Source organism: Plodia interpunctella, chromosome 28 (assembly GCF_027563975.2).
Source record: "Plodia interpunctella isolate USDA-ARS_2022_Savannah chromosome 28, ilPloInte3.2, whole genome shotgun sequence".
Taxonomy (NCBI): domain Eukaryota; kingdom Metazoa; phylum Arthropoda; class Insecta; order Lepidoptera; family Pyralidae; genus Plodia; species Plodia interpunctella.
Genome location: NC_071321.1, coordinates 1,701,759 through 1,720,610, shown reverse-complemented (window position 1 = coordinate 1,720,610; position 18,852 = coordinate 1,701,759). Strand labels below are relative to the sequence as shown.

At 34.8% G+C, this 18,852-nt stretch overlaps 1 protein-coding gene across 5 annotated transcripts; it reads left to right on the top strand.

The window, feature by feature from the left end:
• Positions 1-93: 93 nt before the first annotated feature.
• Positions 94-16,194, top strand: LOC128681847 (trypsin-like). 5 transcript variants are annotated; one of them, XM_053766081.1, is made up of 7 exons: positions 94-994; positions 6,029-6,189; positions 10,880-10,987; positions 12,035-12,155; positions 12,897-13,049; positions 14,396-14,524; positions 15,076-16,194. In XM_053766081.1, the coding sequence occupies exons 1-7, from the start codon at positions 913-915 to the stop codon at positions 15,282-15,284; spliced, it is 963 nt and encodes a 320-aa protein (XP_053622056.1). In that variant the 5' UTR covers positions 94-912; the 3' UTR covers positions 15,285-16,194. The 5 variants fall into 5 exon arrangements, with proteins under 5 accessions (XP_053622056.1, XP_053622059.1, XP_053622057.1 ...); XM_053766083.1 differs by lacking the exon at positions 94-994 and adding an exon at positions 6,575-6,650 and having other exon boundaries at positions 6,050-6,189; XM_053766084.1 differs by lacking the exon at positions 6,029-6,189.
• The last annotated feature ends 2,658 nt before the right edge of the window (positions 16,195-18,852 follow it).

Here is an 18,852-nt window from a genome sequence, read left to right as displayed (position 1 = left end):
TTAAAGAGGCAGTTGTAAATAGCAGTTTTGGTAAGTTAAAAATTATAAATGGCACGTTTAATAACTAGTTCAGCAGTTAAAACTAAGCAGTAAAATAAATATGCAAACATGAGTAAGAAAAATAATGAATTGGATCAGTGAATATATAATTGAGCAGGAAAAAAAATTAAATGGGAGGTAAAAATTATTGAAAGAGCGATTACGTGTGGGCAGTAATAAATCGGAATTTGTCGGAATGTATCTAAGCAATTCTTTAAACAGTGAGGTGGTAAAATAAAAAAAACATACTTAAATAGTAGGTAATGAAAAATTTAATTATATAAGGAGTTAACTAAACAAATTGTATAATAATAATTGACACTTTTATTTGTAATTCGAAACATATTTATTTGATTAAATAAAATGACATAGAATTTGCTTAGTAGCAGCTAAAATAAACTTATTGTATAATAAGAGCAGGTTTGGCTTTCGACGGTCTGTCTCTCTTCCTTTTTTGTACGAGTGGAACGTTTTTAGCTTCAACATTTACCTCTCTTTTCAATGAATTTGAGTTCGGGAGTCACCGCTCGCTGTGGTCTGCCGAACTATTTATCGAACCGCTCATTCCATCATTTTTACCGTTCATTCAGCTATTGGACCGCTCAGAATTGACATTGTATGATATAATAACCGACTAATGTTTTACTGTTGCAATAATTAATCAACCGCCATTAAATTAAATAACTGCTCAATATGTTTTTCCACTGATCATAATAAATAACATCTCGAATATTTAAATAACAGCTCAAAAAAAAATAGTTTCCTTATTATTAACTACCAAACAGCAATGCTTGCATTGTTGTGTTCCGGTTTGAAGGGCGAGAGAGACGGTGTGATTACAGGTTACTGTGGCAAAAGATCCTAGTACACAAAATGGACAACGCGCATGTGACACCACTGCTGTTGCAGGCTGTGGTGACCACTCGCCATCAGATGACCACAAAACTGTTTGCCAGTATTAATAAAAGAAATATCAAGGTTCACGGTACACGTTTGTTAGATGTAGGCAACATTAATTAATTTTAAAGTCTTGACAGAGCAATATAATTTTGTTGTATCTATAACTTAACAGTTATTAGACAATTATTATCGATCATTGTACGGTTATTATGATGTCGTTATATAAAGTTACAATAGGATTTTTTGATTAATTAATTGTTTTATAATCGTCATCAATCATAGATGTAGACGGGGAGCTAGCGAATATTTCATGAATTGATATGAGTTTTAAATAAAATCTTGAAGCTTGCCAGCTTGCTACACCAAAAATGTTCCCAGTCTAATGCTCCGTTTTGTTGTGAAAGAAGGACCCATGAAACACTTTCACACCCACACTAGTTCGAAATTAATATTCTAATATCAGGAGCTCATTGGCGCAGTAGTTAGCACGCTTGGTCTGCGGTAGTGGCGATGAAGTCACTCTCACAATGGTCGGTCATTGCATGGGTAGGTAACCATAATTTTATTCTCTTGAGCTCCTCCGTGCTTCGGAAGGCACGTTAACCCATTATTCCTGGTTGTATTTGCAGTCGTTAAAACCCGCCAATCTGCGTTGGGCCCTCGTAATGGCCAATACTCGTTATCTTGCCATAAGGACGTTTAAATGGCTGAAATTAAACTTCAAAATTTAGACTTACGAGTACATAGCTATGCACCAAAATGGACCCCGATCTGCATGTGTCAACATATACAAATGATAATAAAGTTAAAACAAGTTAAAATTATGAAATTATGGCAATCATAAAGTTTTGTCACCTCACTTTTCAAACACGCCGTCACTCAATCCTTATATACGCCGTACTAGCTCTTATACTAACTCTATAAAGCGGTGTCTACTCGGTCACCAGGTCACTATTGTTTTGAGATGCGTGGGCGCTTCTTAGTACAGGTTCATTGTGTTGCGACTGGTCTAGTTATCGAGGATAGGTATGTTGTGTCATCGAAAGAGAATCTTTAATTTATAACCATACTAACAATTCTTCGTATCTGTTTCAAACAACATGGAAATAAAGAAAGAAAAGCTTTATTCGGCACAAAATAAAACAAATTATAAACATAACAATTTATAGGTAACAAATATGATGTCATTTAAAAATAATTTTGCATCAGGGCCCCAGGGACCCCTCGTTTCCACAGCGAAAGATAAAAATATATAACTATCTACTTGTCTCATATATTTTCGCCATTCGCGTGCCTCCTCCGCCCGAGCTGCCGCATATAAATTTGAGTCTTTGTTACTTGCCAGTGAACATCATTCGTCGTCGCCTCACTCATGACTAAATGTCAGTGTGTCAGCTAATATCAAACGAACTGTACGATCTCGTGGGCGTGAGCCATTTGGGCCAAACTGAAAGGTTAAAGGGACGCGGTTATTTTTACCTATAACCGACTTTGCATAAACTGTGGTCGCTGAATCTTCTGCGCGTCAATGCTCTTCAACGAGTTCATATTTATTAGGTTTTTCCTGCGGATTTTGTACATAAAATGTTTCTTTAAATAAATAAATATATATATATATATATATATATATATATATATATATATATATATATATATATATATATATATATATATATATATATATATATATATATATATATATATATATATATATATATATATATATATATATATATATATATTGGGCAAATCACACAGATTGAGCTAGCCCTAAAGTAAGTTGGATCAACGATACTATATTTTATAACAAATACATATATAGATAAAAATCCAAGACCCGGGCCAATCAGAAAAAGATAATTTTCCATCATGACCCGACCGGGGAACGCACCCGGGACCTCTCGGTTCCGAGGCAAGCACTTTACCACTGCGCCACCGAGGTCGTCCAAGTTTAAGTCCTCATCTTTCATTTTAACGCTGTGGCGACCGTCCGTTTGTGATCGAATGGTGGCAGGTTCGAATCTTACTCTTCCTACTCGTGCCACATGAGTTTGTATACCAATCTGACTCATGTAATAGTAATTTAAAATAGTTAGTTTTCATAGACCACCACTTGCTTCCAGTGAAGGAAAACATCGTGAGGAATCCTGTATACTGGTAGACAGTTTAAGTAGACTAATTTAGTTAAACTGTCCTGCAGGGTTCCTCACGATGTTTTCCTTCACTGGAAGCAAGCGGTGGTCTATGAAAAAGACTATTGTCCTGTTAGTTACGTATAGATGGCCATTTAGGTGACTTGAATAGAATCTGACACTAGTGTTAGCAATAACTGTTGCCAGCTTCTTCCTCCGCTGAGGTATATATCGTATCATTGTGTAAAAACAACTATAGTAAATTAGTAAAGTGCATATAGTGTATTATAACATCTAGTGTATTATATAAACATATAATGCCCGGGGCTTCGCTCCCGTGGGAATTTTGAGATAAAATATGGCCTATAGCAATCTTGGATAATGTATCTTTCTAATGGTGATAGAATGTTTGAAATCGGTTCTGTAGTTTCGGAGATTAGGGACCTACCCGCCTCAAACATACAAACTCACAAACGCTTACCTCTTTATAATAATAGTATAGATAGAATACAAATAAATATACATTTTATTTTTATTTAAAAATGTATAAATAGGTAGGTATAGTGTATATAGAGACTTGTCCCAACTGGACTGCTTAAATGTATGTGCCACTTTCTGTCTGTCTGTGACTCATGTATTGTGCTCGGTAACTGTTACGGAGATTTCATCTCGTACAATGAAGGTGGTGTGCTCAACATTTGGCAAAGGCCCTTGAGAGAATTGTTTTTCTAAATAATTCTTAAGATTATTTCCTTAGCCGTCATGCGCCGTTGCACAGTGACTTGCTACTTTTTCGTCTCCACTCCGCACGGTCGTCGGCATCGCTAGCTGTCAGACCATTGTCACGTATATCATCCTTGACAACGTCAAGCGAGCTTGTTGGGTTTGCCCTTTCTGCCAGGACCAGGAGGAAGACAGTTCCTTCTCTTTCAGTTCTTCTGCTTCAGACGCTAAACAGCTTTTTACGTTGTGTTCCAGTTTGAAGGGTGAGAGAGGCGGTGTGATTACAGGCTACTGTGGCAAAAGATCCTCACACACACAACGAGGGCTATGCGCGTGTGACACCCCTAGTGTTGAAGGCGTTGATAAGCTGTGGTAACCACTTACCATCAGCTGGGCCGCTACCTTTGTCTACCAAGCAGGCAAACTGCTTGGTACCTAGTATAAAAAATAATTGATACAGACATAATATTTAATTATAATATTTAAATATCTTTTGTATTTCTTGTGAAAATCCCAAAAATAGGCAAAAGCTTTGTTACCTCTTCACGCTTTATCTGCTCAGCCAATATTTTCTTAAATTCTCATAATAATATATAGTTAAGACTACGGAGAAGGACATAGGCTATTTTTCATTCTGGAAAGAAATACATTTCCCGTGGAAAATACACGCGGGCGGAGCCGCGGGTAAATGTATAGTGCTAATTATTTATACACAGGAAAAAAATATAAATTATTATTAAATACTTTTAAACTTTCGCGTAGTATAATTATATACTAAACAACATAGGTATTAACGTCGGGGAAATAAAAATGTAATTATATTAGGACAAATCACACAGATTGAGATAGCCCCGAAGTAAGTTCGAGACTTGTGTTATGTGATACAAACTCAACGATACCATTATTTTATAATAAATACATATATAGATAAACATCTAAGACCCGGGCCAATCAGAAAAAGATCATTTTCCATCATGACCCGACCGGGGTTCGAACCCGGGACCTCTCGGTTCAGAGGCAAGCACTTTACCACTGCGCCACCGAGGTCGTCAAAAGGTATGTGCGCGTTTAATACCTGTTGTTTAGTATATAATAGGGAAAATATTGCCCAACTGTTTACGCTTGATCGATGACAGAGCTCCAAAATGTAATGTATAGCAATAATCGCCATTCACATCATGTTTGTCACGCGGAGAAAGGAAAAATTAATGCAGTTTGAAATGTATTATGAATCATATTCGGCGTTTTTACATAGGAAATTGCTGTTTGTATAGTTACATCATATTCCCTGCTCTTTGCATGTTTATCTTGCTTGGTTGTGGCGCCATGAATCGCTGGGCTAGCAAAAAAAAAATTGTCATTAAATTTAGGAGATTTGGTAATGATTTTACAGCCATCCTGACGTCAACCCTCTTTGGGAATACTATCATTGCCTATCAGCTGTTAAGGCTTTGTGTCAGCCCCTCCTTACGACATCCACGGGAGGATATGGAGTGGTCCTGTTCTGGGGCGGTACCACACGCCACCAACTGTAATTTAAATAACTTTCGAATATTAATCACGTTTTGCGGCCATCTTTGTTTCATGTTATTGCTGTCCACTGACGAGATAATATTGCATTATTATTCCCTATTATTTAATTACTAGATTTTGTCCACAACTTCGCCCTCTTCTAAATAAATAAATACATAAATATATTAGGACAAATCACACAGATTGAGCTAGCCCCAAAGTAAGTTCGAGACTTGTGTTACGGGATACTAACTCAACGATACTATATTTTATAACAAATACATATACGAGTATATAGATAAACATCCAAGACCCGGCCCAGAAGAAAAAGTTCATTTTCCATCATGACCCGACCGGGGATCGAACCCGGGACCTCTCAGTTCAGAGGCAAGCACTTTACCACTGCGCCACCGAGGTCGTCATAAATCAAAATTCAGAATAAAATCTCAGACATTTTATTGTATATTATTATTGTCGATATCTCGGGTTCTAAGTAACGTATTGTGGTGAAACCGTATACAACTGTGAAAACCGCATCAAATTCCATCCAGTAGTTTTTGCGTGATGCGCGAACAAACATACGCCAAAAGACAGAAATTCTAAAAAAAAAATTTTAGGCTACTATTTGTCCCCGTAAAGATCCCTCATAATTATATCTCCTATGTCCATGTCCAGGCATGGCGCACTCCATTTACAGTTGTATTATGTGTATACATGTATAGATTTATGCTGTCTTCGCGGCGTCACAGCCCCGAATGCGGAGACGAGAGGATGTGAGAGAGAAGGAAGATGTTTTTCCACAAATCGGCAGTTTCCCGCGGCCCGCGTGCTGATGCAACCGACCTCGCGAAGACAACGGCGCCACATTCATAACTTATGTCGGGTACGGTACGCAGCGCAAACTATTCTTTTTATTAGCCTTGCCGTATGCAACCTGATAGATGGGCTCACATTCTTACTACCTGGATTACAACTGACGGGTACAGAAACCGAGGTAGGCCTAGGCATTCGACAGACATTGCATGGAGAAGACCAAAGGGACACGTGGAAAGCGAGTGGGACATGCTATAGCTAAGAATTTTTTTTATCCCACTGCTGGGCAAAGGCCTCCATACTTTACCATCCATCCTTGTTCGTTGCGTAACTTCTCCAATTCTCGTCTTTCGCGTGTTACTACTAACTACTATATATTTGTAACACCAAATAGGCAAACAAGTTTGCGACCAATCTGTGATGGGTTCACGACGAGTATTTTTCTATTTTTCCAGTTTCATTCCAGTGGACCACAAACCCACCAATTAGTTGGGTTTGGGAAGAAACTATATTGGCAGTTTATAACTGATGGTACGTGGCCATCGCACCACATGGACGCTTGTAATACCAGCGGTGCCACAAGCCAATAAAAGCTTGTTGCAAGAATTCACGATCTTTTTGGTCGTGAATAGGTCTCGTCACGCGCGTAGAAGTTACTGTTCAAATAATCCCGTAATATTATTAATGTATTTTTTTTTCTGACCGTACTTTAATACACCTGCGTACACTCGTCCTTTCCAGTCATAATAGGTCAAAGTTAAATACAAGATAATATGCAAATTTCGATAATTTTAACTGGGTTAGTATCTTGTATTGTTAATCCATGGTTAGTGTTTAAGGCGAAAATTACTGGTCTGTTCTGGTTTCATCTAGTTTATTGTAAAAATGTAGATAACCAATGACAAGTTTATTATTTGTTCGTGTAATTATTTACCTATGCGGGAAACATTATTAAGTAGATTTTAAAAAATGACACTAATATTTATCTATTTGACTACTTTCGAACTATTCAAATTAGATAAATAGGTACCTACTTTTTTTAAATGTCAAAAACAAAATTTAGCTAAATACAACGGTACACAATATGTATCCTTTTAAAGTATTTAGTAAGAAAAAATAGGCACTTACAAAAATTTCTTAGAGAAACACAATATTATCAAAAAAAAAATGTTATATGGAGGCTGTGTGACCGTGATGTATTGTGACGTCATGGATTTTGGAGTAAAAAATTTGATCATAACAAGAAAAATAGAGAATGGCGTAATTAATAAAACTGATGAATTAAATTGACTTTCAATTGTCGTGTCTGATTATTAAAATAGCTGTATAAGTTTTAGTTTTTACCCGGTCAAATACAGCCAGACATATTTGTGAATGTGTTGAAATTCGGGTATATGAATATGTAAGTATTACAACATAATAGTTATTTTTATGATATTTCCTTTCAAAATTATATAAAAAGACACTTATAAACAAAACCCCAAACCTAACCTAATTTGTTAGCATCATAGACAATACATTTTTAGAAACACAAGCTTACTTTATTTGAAAAACATGACAGAGCCATGTGGAAATTAAATAAAAAACTTTAGTAATGAATCTTTTTATTTATTATAATAAAATTCTTAAAATTAGAAAACCAATATCGTCGCCTTAACAAGAATAGGATGTAGGTAATTAGTTATAATGAATGATGAAAAAGAAAAAATATGAAATTAAATATTATTACAGACAAGTATTTCTTAAATGACATTCAATATTTCAAGTTACATACGAGATTTGTTTTGAACATTCATCTAAAGATAAACAGAAAATAGAATAATTAAAATTTGTCAGATTTTGTAAATGTCCAAAGCATAAACGAAAAAATGAAAAATTAAAATGTATTCTTTATTATCATATTAACATTATTACAAGGAAAAAATATTATGTTTAAAAAAGCTTTATTTGATTAATGAGCTAAAAAAGTATGTCTTTATTGTAGTGAAGACGTTCTATAAATAAACCTTATTAGGCACACAAAACCTAGCATTTTTTACCTTGAGCCCGAAACACAGATAAAAACAAAACACATTCTATTTTCAAACTAAATTGAGCGCCATTTAAATAACAACCACGCATTGTTCGAATCCAAAGGATCCATCTCGAGATCAATTCTTTGACACACATTCCTATCTGAGTTTCTGATACTGACATTGTCGCCTTGCCTGGCGAGATAAAAAAACAAAATCGTTCGAAGGCATAAAACTCCATTCTGATTTTGGTAGCCGCGACGCGTAAACGCATATGTCATGAATTAAAAAAAAATAGACGCTCGTGTTCGTATTCGCGTTCGAATTTTCAAAGTGAAGTGCGTTCAAAAATGTATTATTTTTATTTATTTTTCTTAGTGGCCATAGTCAAATGCGATTTTTTTTTAAACAGAATAAACCACATGGAATATTATAATAAAAACAGAACGCGGCCATCGAAGGCTTTTCAAAGTTTTTCGACTAATTATTTTAATCAAAATTTTATCAAACCAGAGAAAAATCATAAAGTACAGTGTGGGACAAGAACCGTTGATTTTAATCCACGAAGAATAGGGAAGATTGTTGGGGGTACAGAGACACCTTATGGAGCTTTCCCGTGGCAGGTAATTAATAAAAAAAACTTAAACTTCTTCAATTAACTTTAATTAACCTTTAAATAATTAGTTTCCTTCCGCCATAATTTTATACATTTATTCTTGTATTGATTTTGTAATAGCAGTCTATATATTTTTTTTTAAATCACTGGAAGTTAAATATTATCATAACACTTACGCAAAGTTTTAAAAGAAGAACAAAACTCAGATCAAATTAAAAATGCATATAAGAAAAAAGAAGTTCAATAATCTACATATTTTACATATGTATGTATATATATGTTTTGCATATGTACTTGTGCCCAAATTACTTATGCATTTTTTTGTTGGAAATATTATTAATTGATTATTAGCCTTCCGGAATCCACTATTGATTTCCATTTCTATTCCATAAAATCGAAGTAAAAAGCTTTGTCAGTATTTTTATGCAAAATGTCCCTTGTATTTATCTATCGACAACAAGTTTACAAACCACGAGTATTGTGCCGTCACAACTCGAATAGTAATGTGGAAAAACATGACATAACCTCTATTCAAGTTTTAAATGCGCGCGAAAACAAAAAGCGCGCGTTCGTCACGTCAATTTGACAGCGCGCCTTTTTAAAATTATTCTGTTAAATGGACACTTTCGCTTACCTACCTCTGCGAAATTGATTTTCTTTTGTTTTTCAAGCCATTGGCATATTAGTTGTGTTTCTGTCTATGACCTAAATATGGAAATAATGCCAGCTAACATTATCGGTGAACTCATACAGATGTAGACGCTAGACGCTATGTAGACGATATGAATGTACCTACACTTTTTCGAAAATAGGCAGGATAATTTAGAAATTCAATCGACGTAAGCTAAATTCAAATTCAAATTCAAATCATTTATTCAGAAATTAGACCTTCACAGGCACTTTTTCTCGTCAATCTTTAAATTTATAGTTATTTCTCACAAGCTAGAAACTACTGGCATTTCGGAACGACCACTGCTGAGAAGAAATGCCGAAAGAAACTCATTTGAACAGTGTTGGTCCCTATCATGCCAGATCGGCTTACCATTATTGTTTCTTACAAAAAAATTTTTTTTTTCTTTTCTTTCTAATAATATATAAAAGTACATAGCTAAAAAATCCTAAATATGTTAATTAATTTCAAATACTTCAATAAAGTTAGGTTTTTTTTTAGTTTAAAGTTTCGTTCTGTAGAGACTGGAACAAATATGAGGAGAAAACATACTTAAATAACCTAAAATTCATTGAGGAAGCAATAAAACCCACTATTCGCGTTGTGGGGTAAAATAAAATGGCTGCTTTTCAATTAAATCATAATCGCTCCCACAGATGTCATGTTAAGCAATGATTATGCACCATTAAATGCATGTTACTACATCAGCAGTCTCCGAAAATGGCGGTCTTTTTGGAGCTTAAGTGTATGATTAATATGATTACCTATGTGTTGAAATGATATCGATTGCGATATATGTCAAATTAAATAATACTTTTTATTTTTCACTTCATGTCATGATTAATTGGCAAATAATTTTTCGTATTGCAAATAAACACTAAAATAAAAATAAATTAAATATTTAACAAAACCCCGACTCAGAAGTTGCTAGCATCTTATCATCTGTTAGATAAGAGCTGAACGGACATTTTAAATCATAGCTAAGGACACTCTCGATTAAATTATCTTTCAAATAAAAATACGTAATAAGTTTGGCTGCTTCCAAGTTACGGATAGACGAACAGATACACAAACACGTTAAACTTATAACTCATACATGTACCTACATAAATTACACCGTGAGAAGCCGGCCCAGGTCGCTAATAATCCTATCCTTCTAATATTTTAAATGCGAAAGTTTGTGAGGATGTTTGTAACTCTTTCACGCAAAATCTACTGGACCGATTGTACCATATTTTAATATGGTACACGGCTAGAACTATACCTGTAATAACACATAGGGTACTTTTTATCCCGAAATTCCCATGGGAGCGAAGCCCCGGGGCACAGCTAGTAAAACATAATAGGTACGTGATTTTTTTTTGTCGTTCGTATTGTGGGGCGCAGCTAGTAAAATACGTATTATGCCATTTGTGTGTTAGTTACAGAACAAATAAATAATGTATCTATCTATCTATTTCAGGTGGAGATTCAGATGCTGGATCCAGATAAGCTGACCTTTGAACACCACTGCGGGGGCGCTGTGATCGCTGAACGACTGGTGCTCTCCGCCGCGCACTGTTTCGACAAAGTTCGTGTCATTTAAATACCCCTTGAGGTGATGATACATAACTGCACACTAGCGCCACCAATTTATTTTGTTTATTAGCGAAAACTAAAAAATCTTGTTTCCAAATTATTCTTATTATAGCACAATAGATAAAGGAATTTGTTGCAAAGTATTATAGTTTTCCATTACACAATATAGTCTACTATGAAGATATTTGTGGCCACCGTTTTCGGTTTAGTAATGTTATGTATCACCTTAAATAACTGTAGTGGATAAGAGAATTGAAGAAAAACTTGATTGAATTCATTTTTCTTTTATATGTAATAAGTATTTGCAATATTTAATTACATTTTTAACACAAGGTTTTATTTTTGTCAGAAAGATTTTATTAAATTCAATGCTTGTCAAAAACTCATGACCATGATGTAAACTGTTGAGGAGTTCCCCCGTCGGAAGCCGCGGATGCACCACCCGATCTTGCCTATCATAATAATGCATTGACATTCAATTAAAATGCGTGTTATATGATAAGCTGTATAATATAATAATTAATTAAATTGAGGACGACTGATGTGCTTTTGTTTTTGGTAACTTTAGTTTTAGAAAAAAGCGTTTTAAATTTGTTTTTAACTAAAGATCGGCTTCGTACTAACGCAATATTGCTAAATAATAAATAAGTAAATATATTAGGACAAATCACACAGATTGAGCTCAAAGTAAGTTCGAGACTTGTGTTATGGAATACTAACTCAACGATACTATATTTTATATCAAATATATATTTAGATCTAAGAAACATCTAAGACCCGGGCCAATGAGAAAAAGATCATTATCCATCATGACCCGACCGAGGATCGAACCCGGGACCTCTCGTTTAAGAGGCAAGCACTTTACCACTGCGCAATAGAGGTCGGATGCAGTTGCAATAGTATACCTATATAACTTCCTCTTGAATTACTCTATCTATTAAATACTCTCGCATCAAAATCCGTATAGTTTTCAACCAAGCATACATGAGGACAGACAGCGGGAAGCGACGTTTTGTATTATATGTTATGATGATTTTAGCAACCGCTGCAACTCGAGCATATAAGATTGGTGGTCGGGGAGCACAGACTGAAGATGCAGGACAAACACGAGAACAGGTTCCTGGCTGAGAAGGTTGTGCCGCATCCGGATTTCAGGAAGAGTGAGTAGTTTCTCTCTCTCTCTCTCTCTTTCAGCATATTCCCAGTTGAATTTGTCAAAGTTAGTTACGCATAGAAATGCTCGTTTGGCCACTATCCATAAGCTAATTATCCTAAAGGGGTATTATGTAATCAGTATCCTAACTAACCATGTTATTTATAAAGTATATTTTTACTGTAAAAAAATTTGCATTGATTATATAAAACATACTTTAGCTTAAAGAGAAGAAGATCAAGGTACCTCAATGCTAAAGAGGAACCAATACGAATCAATAGGAATGCCATTCTGAATACTGATGAAAATTTGGATACAGCAATAAATTACGGATCGACAAATTGTGGCAAAATATGAAAATGGTAAATTAAAATAATATTTAGTTAATTGAATTGTAATTTATTTCATATTAACAACTATTTGGATTGCGAAGTTTGAAATAAAGAAATTATTATTATTTTTGTTGTTTTTCCAACAGGAATTCTCAGAACGAGCCTGGTATATTTCGTGAAAAGCGCAGGCATTTTTGCCAAGTTGTTTACACATTATGGTTTACGATGATGAATGATGAGGAAATCAATGAAAGAAAGAAATTTTCTCACTATTCAGCAAGTATCGGACATAGGTCACATTGAAGAATAAATTTTCCCGTTATAATACAACTGTGAACTATTTGTGTGGAAGCAACGAAAGGAGACTTCGAATATTTTATTGATATTAATTGAACTCTTGATTAATAATATTTCAGGTGGTCCGCACAGTAACGATATAGCGCTAATTGTTGTCTCCCGGTCCGGTCACGGAGTACAGTTCAACTCGCACGTGCGCCCGATATGTCTGCCGGACGCGACGGACAGCGCCGGCCGGTGGTGCGCCGTCAGCGGCTGGGGCTTCCAGGCAGGTACCCACATTTATGTCATATTACATCGAATTATTCCGAACCTGACCCAAAATCGTAACCCGGTCGCGGGTTAGGTTAGGAAGTTAAAAAAAAAAAACAATATTTATTATCTAATCCGCTTCGAATTGTGATATAAGTAGCATTATAATATTATCTCTCCTTTCGTAGAATAAAAGTTACAAATATTTGGCAAATTAAAGTTTAATAACCACAAAAATTATAATATCACAGAATCAATACAATTAAAAATAATATAATAATTTAACAATTTAATGTAATCATTTGACGACCTCGGTGGCGCAGTGGTATGGTTCTTGCCACTTCCGAATGGCCCGGGTCTTGGATGGTTATCAATATATGTATTTGTTATAAAATATAGTATCGTTGAGTTAGTATCCCATAACACAAGTATCGAACTTACTTTGGGGCTAGCACAATCTGTGTGATTTGTCCTAATATATTTATTATTTATTTATAACACAGGTAGAGATATGTGTCAAATTATAATTGTATAATCACAAAAATTATAATATCACAGAATAAACACGATTAAAACCAATATAATAATTTAGGTACATAACTAAACAAATGATTAACACACAAAAATAAAAAATATATAAAAATCACTTCAGCATTTCTGAAGAGTGCCCTGCAGTAATCTTTTATTTCTCAACTGAGCTTTCTTTAACTTCTGAGCGCTTTCCTAAACCCATTTACTATAATACTGTGTCACAAAGACTTAAGCGCAATGTCCGCTGTCGCCATTGCTCAAGTTTGCAGTTCGCAGCTAGTTCTATAATAATTTTGAATTTTTCTACTTATAATAAACTAGCTGGGCCCCGGGGCTTCGCTCCCGTGGGAATTTCGGGATAAAAAGTACCCTATGTTTAATTCCAGATTATTTTCTACCCGTGTATCAAATTTCATAACAATCGATCCAGTAGATAAAGCGTGAAGAGATAAGAAACAAACAAATTTACTTTCGCATTTATAATATTAGTTGGGATTGGAATTAGCTGCGCTCCGGAGCTTTGATCCCGTGGGATTTTCGGGATAAAAAATACCCTATATGTTATTCCAAGTTATATTCTACCTGTGTACCAAATTTCATAACAATCCGTCCAGTAGATTTTGCGTGATAGAGTAACAAACATACATACATACATACACACATCCTCACAAACTTTCGCATTTATAATATTAGTAAGATAGGAATACTTGAGTAGGATTTTATCAGTGTTATCATATTTCTTATACTCCATACAAACTACATCTATCCTTGGATATCAGAAATAATGAAAAGACCAGATATTATTATCAATATTGGACTTTATTTCCACACACAGAGGGCACAGAGTCGTTCGCACCTGTCCTGAGGGCAGCTTCAGTGCCAGTGTTGGACCTGGCGACTTGCAGGAAGAGCCAAGTGCTGGGTGGTAGACAGCAGCCGATTTTGGACTCTATGATTTGTGCGGGTAAGTTTGCGATTTTACTACAACGATTACCACTGAATGTGTAATGCAAAAAGCATTACACATTCAGTGGTAATCGCTACAATTTATTATTGGCATTTTGGAGGACATCGTTTTTGGTTTTGTAAATTGTGGCAACTGTATTAGTATTAAATATTTCCTAAGTATATATAAGAAAATATTCTATCTCGGAATTTCGGGAGAAAATGTGCCCTATGTGTTATTACAGATTATATTCTACCTGTGTATCTTTCATAACAATCAGTCCAGATTTCGCGTGAAAGAGTAACACATACATACATGCATCCTGACAAATTTTCGCATGTGTAATATTAGTAAGATAGGATTAATGCGAAAGTAAATTTGTTTGTTACTTCACGCTCTATCTGTTCAACCAATCTTCTTGAAATTTTTCATACACGTAATACGGAGAAGGACATAGGGTACCTTTCATCCGGGAATCATAAACATTGCTGTGGGAAACTCACGCTTGCGAAGCCGCTGGCGCAAGCCCACAGCAGATTGACTAAATTCCATGAGGCGTTCACACCTAGGCGTCCTGTCGGGCGGCGTGGACGCGTGCCGCGGCGACTCGGGCGGGCCGCTGGCGTGCCCGGCCGGCGCGCGCTGGCAGCTGGCCGGGCTCGTGTCGTGGGGCGCGGGCTGCGCGCGCCGCCAGCGCCCCGGCGTCTACACGCGCGTCGCCAGCTACGTGCGCTGGGTCCTCGACACGGCCGCCTCTTTGGGACATAACATCGATTAGGAATCAATGGAACTACTGATAAGAAATTGAATAAATATTGTCTTAAATAACTTTGAACTTGTGTGCTCGTGTCCTGGAGCGCCGGTTGTGAGTGCCGGCAGCGCTTCAGCGTCTGCACGCTCATCGCCTACGCTACGTGTGACGTCGCCGACACTGCTGCCACTTTGGAACATAACATTGATTAACAATTGATACTTTTATAAATAAATGTAAATTTACAGCTTGTGAGCTATATACTCATGTCGTGGAGCCTGCAAGTGCCGGCAGAATCAAAGAAACTCTGCCTCTAGTACTAAATAAATGTAAATTATTTTGAGCTCACTAAACTTATGTAAATGCAAACACTGCCAGATTGAAGTAGAATTAAGTAGGTAGGACATAAATTGACTACATTCTGGACACCGGACGGCCGCTGAAGAGGTAGGGTAGATTGCCTTAAAATTGAGATCATGGGACGAAATTTTGCATAACAAAATGTTAATAGCGAAAACAATTCTAAAAAGCCTAAAATTTTGACAGTATTTAAAAATACTAGATTAATTAGATTTATTTTATTTATTACGAGAGTAAATTTTTTTAAAAGTGAAAAGAGGCGGGCGTTAGCAACCGCCCCTTTCCGGTAAAATTACTTTTTTTTTACTTCAATGAATATATAAATGCATCATATAGTATGAGAAGATCAAATAGACAAAGATTTATTTCAAAATCAAACGGGTGAGATAAAAACTGTTCGAAAACCGATGAAAATGTTGAATTGTTAAAACTCTAATGACATAGTATTATTTTTTAATGCCAAAGACTTATTTAAGAAATTGTATTGTAAGCTAATTTTATTTATATCTTTTGAATTAACACGTACATTATATATAGTAATAGTGTTTAAATGTTAATGTATCGTGTAATAGTAAGAATCTACGTTTATCTTCTTTTGTTTTATTTTTCCTGCCCTTGTTTTTCGTTCAGCAGCACACAAAGTGCTATCTTTCATAGAATTTATGTGAGAAATCCTTGGATCCTCATCTATCGCCAGGGTAATCTTCAAGATGGGAATCTAAAATTTTCACCAAAAGTTTTACTTTATTAATCTGCAAATGCACGCGTCTAATGTTGTTTGAACTATCGAATATTTAATATAGGTTTGTAATGGCAAATGAATAAAACGAAATAGTAAATTATTGCACTATATTCATTTAACACTTGACTATAGATAAGAACTATATTAACAAAAATTTTGCTCGCAAACAATGTACTTCCAAGAAATTAACAACAAATTGGCGGCATAAAAATTAGACATCTGACATTCTACTTTTTTCTTTTTTACTGTCAGGTATTTTACGTTTTGGACAAATGGCCCAACAGATAACATGGACTATACAAATAGTATTCGTTTATTGTACCGTTATATATTCGACCACTTTTGTCCAATTAACTTCGAATCCGTCTAAATTGTTCTCATTGTCGATAGACAAAATGGCGTTATAGAATCCACGCAAACGAAGCCGCGGGCATGAGCTAGTAGTATTATACAAGGTTTTTTTTTCAAAAAAAAAAACAATTTTGACATAAGCTATTTAATATTTTCGGTGAGATCTTATTGCATTTAATTTGTGACAAAAAAATCTGTGCGTGCAGTTGAGGAGTTCCCACGTATGGAGCTTTTCCTGGCTGCACTATCAGGTCATGCTTATCATAATAATGCATTATTACCCAAACTAAACGTCTCTGGTGGAATCTTGCAACTCAATTTTAAAGCTGTCTGCTTAAATAATATAATGAAATAATGTTTTTACTTTGTTTTTCACTAAAGATCAGCTTCGTACTTACGCATTAATGTTAAATAATAAATATATTAGGATATAAGGATATATTAGGATTTTATATCAAATATATATATATATAATTTATATATAATATCAAATATATATATATATATATATATTATATCAAATATAAATTATATATATATATATTTGATATAAAATCCTAATATATCCTTATATAGTATCTTATCTATAATATATATAGTATCGTTGAGTTAGTATTCCATAACACAAGTCGCGAACTTACTTTCAATTCGGGCCAATCAGAAAAAGATCATTTTTCTGATGAAACTCGGGACCTCTCGGTTGCTGAGAGGCATGCACTTTACCACTGCGCCACCGAGTTCGTCTTAAATATCGTAATAAATACCCAAAATAATAAATTACCTGCTGATTCGTTGACTTAATGCTATAAGACATTCTCTCAAAAATGGTCGGTGGTACTAGTTATATAGTAGGGACAAATCACACAGATTGAGTTAGCCCAAAGTTAATCCACCAAAATTAAAGCTAGACTTGTGTTATGGCTTACTAATTCAACGATATTATATTTTATAATATACTAGTACCAGTATAACATACCTTCCAGGCTTCGCTCGTTTATAATTATAGGTACACTTAAACCTTTATCAGTAATCATAATATTATGATAGGTAATAAAATATATGATTAGTGATTTTATCCAGCATGCATTAGGATTCTGCTGGAATTTGACAGATGTCGCTTTTCGCGGCAAAAGGTCACTGCGTGAGAGAACGCCCGCCATTTTTTTTTTCTTCTCTTCTCTTGAATGTTTCGCGCTTATATATATATATAAGCGCGCTTATATATATATATATATATATATATATATATATATATATTTGATATAAAATATAGTATCGTTGAGTTAGTATTCCATAACACAAGTCGCGAACTTACTTTCAATTCTCTCTATACTCTATAATATATATATATATATATATATATATATATATATATATATATATATATATATATATATATATATATATATATATATATATATTTGATATAAAATATAGTATCGTTGAGTTAGTATTCCATAACACAAGTCGCGAACTTACTTTCAATTCGGGCCAATCAGAAAAAGATCATTTTTCTGATGAAACTCGGGACCTCTCGGTTGCTGAGAGGCATGCACTTTACCACTGCGCCACCGAGTTCGTCTTAAATATCGTAATAAATACCCAAAATAATAAATTACCTGCTGATTCGTTGGGGAAACTACCTACTAACAGGAAACAAATTAAACTGAGATATCCAGAATACAGATGTTTATTTATATATATGTAATATGTCTACCTTAAAACCTTCACTTTCTGATGGAAATTATAATCTTATTACACACATGTCCCTATATGCCAGTATATATATATGCCAGTAGTTTGTAGCTTGTGAGAAATAACCATAAATATAAAAATTGACAAGAAAAAGTGCCTGTGAAGGTCTAATTTCTGAATAAATGATTTGAATTTGAATTTATCTTTAATCTAGCTCAGTGGTATAAACTGTGATTTCTATGTATGTTAATAAATTAACGCCGCCATTAATATTTAATAATTAAATTTAAGTTTAAATCTTAACTTGGAAGTTAATTTATGAAATCCGGCATAGAAATAATAAAGAAAAAAGGTACGACGTCTTCCATGAAGAAAGCCTGTCCTGAAGTAATTCTTAAAACTGGCAGTCAGTACGGCGGCCAACAGTTCACCTCCAGTGAACCAACA